The 3,797-nt window shown below is 41.0% G+C and overlaps 1 protein-coding gene across 2 annotated transcripts in view; it reads left to right on the top strand.

Annotated features, from left to right (window-relative positions):
- Positions 1-3,438, top strand: part of LOC106527424 (C-myc promoter-binding protein) — a 93,586-nt gene extending 90,148 nt beyond the window's left edge. For both annotated transcript variants that reach the window (XM_014022306.1, XM_014022307.1), the window contains 3 exons: positions 946-1,108; positions 2,169-2,233; positions 2,615-3,438. In XM_014022306.1, the coding sequence (XP_013877760.1) occupies positions 946-1,108; positions 2,169-2,233; positions 2,615-2,751 (365 nt within the window). In that variant the 3' untranslated portion in view covers positions 2,752-3,438. The remainder of the gene's footprint in view (positions 1-945; positions 1,109-2,168; positions 2,234-2,614) is intronic.
- The last annotated feature ends 359 nt before the right edge of the window (positions 3,439-3,797 follow it).

Raw genomic sequence — 3,797 nt, 5'->3', positions numbered from 1 at the left:
ACAATAGGAGAAACTGGGGATCCCATGGCACACCCATGTTTCTGCCTATAATATTGCCCCCCATACGTGAAGTAGGTTGATTCCAGGCACAGTTTGAGGATTAGTTTTTCCTTTAAGACAGAGAAGAGACGGAGGAGCTGTGTTTTTTGTGGGAAGCTGCCCCGTCCTGTTGTTTTTCTAGCATGTTGTTGAACTCTAAAGAGTTTTTAGATGACTATGACTGCGTTTTTGCACTCTGAGAGTCATTACGATAGCTTCACTACTTAAGCACATGTTCTGCGCATCGATGTCCGCTCTGAGTAAACAAACAAAGCTTAACCTGGCGGGGAGGCATAAAGCCTGGCGGCACGCGGTGGGTATTTATTGTTTTTATCGTGAGATGACAACTTATTACCATGGTGAATGTCTTTGACGGTATATCGCACACAATAACGTATCGCTCATCCCTAACGAAGGCTCCATCTTTGCTCTAACTGTCTGCTCTCTGTCTTCCAGGACTTAATTGTACTCTGTTGTTAGAGAGTGAGTGTTCCCCTCTGCTCCACACACTCAGATGAGTCTTGTTGTGGTGTTGTGTGTGTTAGCGCTGCTGTTTTCTGTCGTTTTCTTTGTTTTCTGCTTGATGGCCTGCAGTGTTGCAGCCTTCGTATCTGTGGAGTGTTGAATCTTATTCAGACTGTGGCAGGGGGCGGGGTTAAGCTTCAGTGTGTTCCTGCTTTGTTTTACTGTGAACCCCTGCACTCGCGTTCATGTTGTTTTATATATAGCCGAATTCATATTTTCAGTGATTTTTTTTAACAGGAGTTCTTCTCCTTTTCACAGAATCTGTTGGTCACAGCTAAACTGGATTATCAACCCATCCTCATTGTGACGCGTTGTTTCATGTCTGAGGGAGAAGCAGGAGACGCCTGCTGCTGATCTCTGTGTGTTTGTGTGTCCTGGTAGACGTGGGGTACCCTCTGGCTCGGCCCGTCCCCGAGGAGGAGAAGCCGTTCAGCGAGGAGCTGCTGCAGAGCGTGGTGAAGAGCATCCAGAGGAACGACGTGAGCCGGCCCATGGCTCAGCTGCTGCAGCTGCTGGACAAAACCCTTGGAGTCAAAAGACAAAGGTCAGCAGGACCTGCACAGAACTGAAGGTTCATTCTTTAATGTAGGAGCTCCGTCCAAAACCTGTTCATTATGTGTTTGTTTTCATTCAGGCATGTTGCTCCTCCTGCACTGGCACTGTGTCGCCCACAGAGGTGTCGAGTAACTCAGTACAAATACTTTGTTACTTTACTGAAGTAGAAATTTTGGCTATGTATACTTTTACTTGAGTAAATAGCTTGAGTTGATACTTATTCCAAAAAGGTATTTTTAAACTCTAGTATCTATACTTCTACTTAAGTAATGAATGTGAATACTTTTTGACACCTCTGGTTCTCCCACACACACACTTTTTATAACATATTGTCCCATCATGTGTCATCAGTGACGTTATGTTTTTACCTCTAATTTACACTCGATGCGATTCCGCTCTGCTGTTCGTTTGCACCCCAGTTTGTGCAGCGTCCGCTCCGCTCAGGTTCGGTCCAGTGAGAAGCACAAAGGAGGTCCGAGCAGCGTGTAAAGAAAATTCAAGATTGTGCGATAAATCTAGTGATAAATGTGGAAGTCAGAGCAAAATAATTAATTCTGTAGAGAACTTCAAAGACAGCTGAAACTGCATCACTGTCGTCTTTTTGAAACCTCTGATTTCAAAATAAAATCCATGTGTATCATGCGTGTCATCATATGCGGCACCCAACATGTTGCTGCTTCCCAAACAGAACCATACATTTTAACAGCATTTGTGTTTAAATGTATCCACATATTTGTTACTATAGTTGGGGTTTTGACAACATTTGTGCGCCTTCGGTGAATTATTTTGAAAATAGGGATGTTGCGCTCATTCCTTTTCCTCTTGGTTTGTAGTGACTTTTGTTTGACTCCAGCGTCYGGCAAAAATAGGACTGAATCTAAATGTGGCGGATCCCTGCCGCCGTGCGGAGCCAGTGTAAATACTCTCATTGATTAGAGTGGTTGTGTTTTTGCTACAGAGRTCGGACCACAGCGGAGCGGATCCGCATCCAGTGTAAATTAGACTGATCCATTTGTTTGCATCAAACTGGTTTTGTTTCTGACACACAGGAGTTTGTACCGAGACATCCTCTTTCTCTCACTGGTGGCTTTAGGAAAAGATAACATCGACATTGGTGAGTCAGAAAGTTTTTATCATTTGTTACAATTCTGCAGACCTAATGGACATTTGACTGTTTTCCTTTTGCATTTTTCACTTAATTATTATATTTAAGTGTTCTGTGTACATGGTTATATATTTTTATTTATTTTTTTATTGGTGTTATAGTAAACATAAAAGTAAACACAACATAATGACTATATTTGCAAAACCTGTGCTTAGATTTAAAAAAAGAGAAAGATTGTGATTTAAAGCTCATTTTTAGGTACATATATAAGTATTCTAAATGTAGGAAAATTAAGAAGAAAAGGCTTTGATGTAAAATAAAAGCTAGAAATAAAAAAAAAAACGACTGAGGAAGACTCCGCCCACCTGACGTGTCCTCGCCTTTTCTCAGACGCCTTCGATCGGGAGTACAAGTTGGCGTACGACCGCCTCATGCCGCACCTGGTGAAGCTGACCCACAACTGTGACCGTCCTCCGAGCACGGGTGTCATGGAGTGCCGCCGGACGTTTGGAGAGCCTTACCTGTAAAAACTCCTCTTTCCTTAAACCCAGCTCAGGAAACTCGCTGAAAGACCACCTGAGACCACCTGAGACCACAGCCGGCGGCAGTGGGTTTAACGTAGCCCGAAGGTTCCAGACTTCATCTCAGAAACTCTCCTCCCACCTGGTTAAAATCCTGTGAAAATTCTACATATTTCCTGTAAATACAAAGCATTAGAGGTTTTTTAATGCAACATTTATATTGTATAAATCATACGAAGACTATTAGCAATATTTTAACTTGAAGTCTATTTATACAAAGTCAGCTTTATTTATTGCTGTGTCTCTTTCTAACGGTTTCACCGAGTCGACGGTCTCCACTCAGACCACCAGGGTTCGAAAATCTGTTTGTCAAACAGAAGAAAATAATCCCAGATCCTCTGAGCCAAACAGGAAACATTTAACATCTGTTTTTTTATTTAGTATTTAATGCTAAACATTTACAGACACGTTTGACAGATCTGAGGTGTTTTACTGCATCTGTGGTGATACATGTTTTTAAAGCTGCTTCTAATGTGTTTTTGCCTCTAAGTACAAAATGAACTGAAAGTTGGCTTCAAAACTAAAGACAGTGACATTTTCTCTTAATTAAACAGCCATTTAGACTTAGGTTTTTATTTTTTCTAAATATAAAAGACGTTTGGTTTGAAATTAAATGTTATTAATTATAGTGGAGCAAAGCAGCTAATCTAGTGATCAATGTTCCAAATGTTTAGTGAAGACAGAGAATTACCTTCGTATTTTATTATAAGTATGAGACGAGGTTTTTGTTTGAGTGAAGCACCACAACACAGGCTGCTTTTAGTTTGTCTGAATTATTTTAGTTTTTATTAGTCATCATGAACAAAACCTGCCTGTGTTTTTCACAAACATCAGTGGTCTTTGTTTTTGTGCTGTTAGAGGACTGAGAGTGTCGGCAACATGTTGGCAAACATCATTTAGGAAATATCCTGATGCATCTCAGTAATCCAGGTAGAAGAAATTAAAAAAAGAAATAAGTAGGTCTTCTGGACGGGTTCTTCTTTAATGAAACG

Source organism: Austrofundulus limnaeus, unplaced genomic scaffold (genome assembly GCF_001266775.1).
Source record: "Austrofundulus limnaeus strain Quisiro unplaced genomic scaffold, Austrofundulus_limnaeus-1.0 Scaffold323, whole genome shotgun sequence".
NCBI lineage: Eukaryota > Metazoa > Chordata > Actinopteri > Cyprinodontiformes > Rivulidae > Austrofundulus > Austrofundulus limnaeus.
The sequence above is the reverse complement of the archived record's forward strand: the minus strand, read 5'-3'. Positions and strand labels throughout refer to the sequence as shown.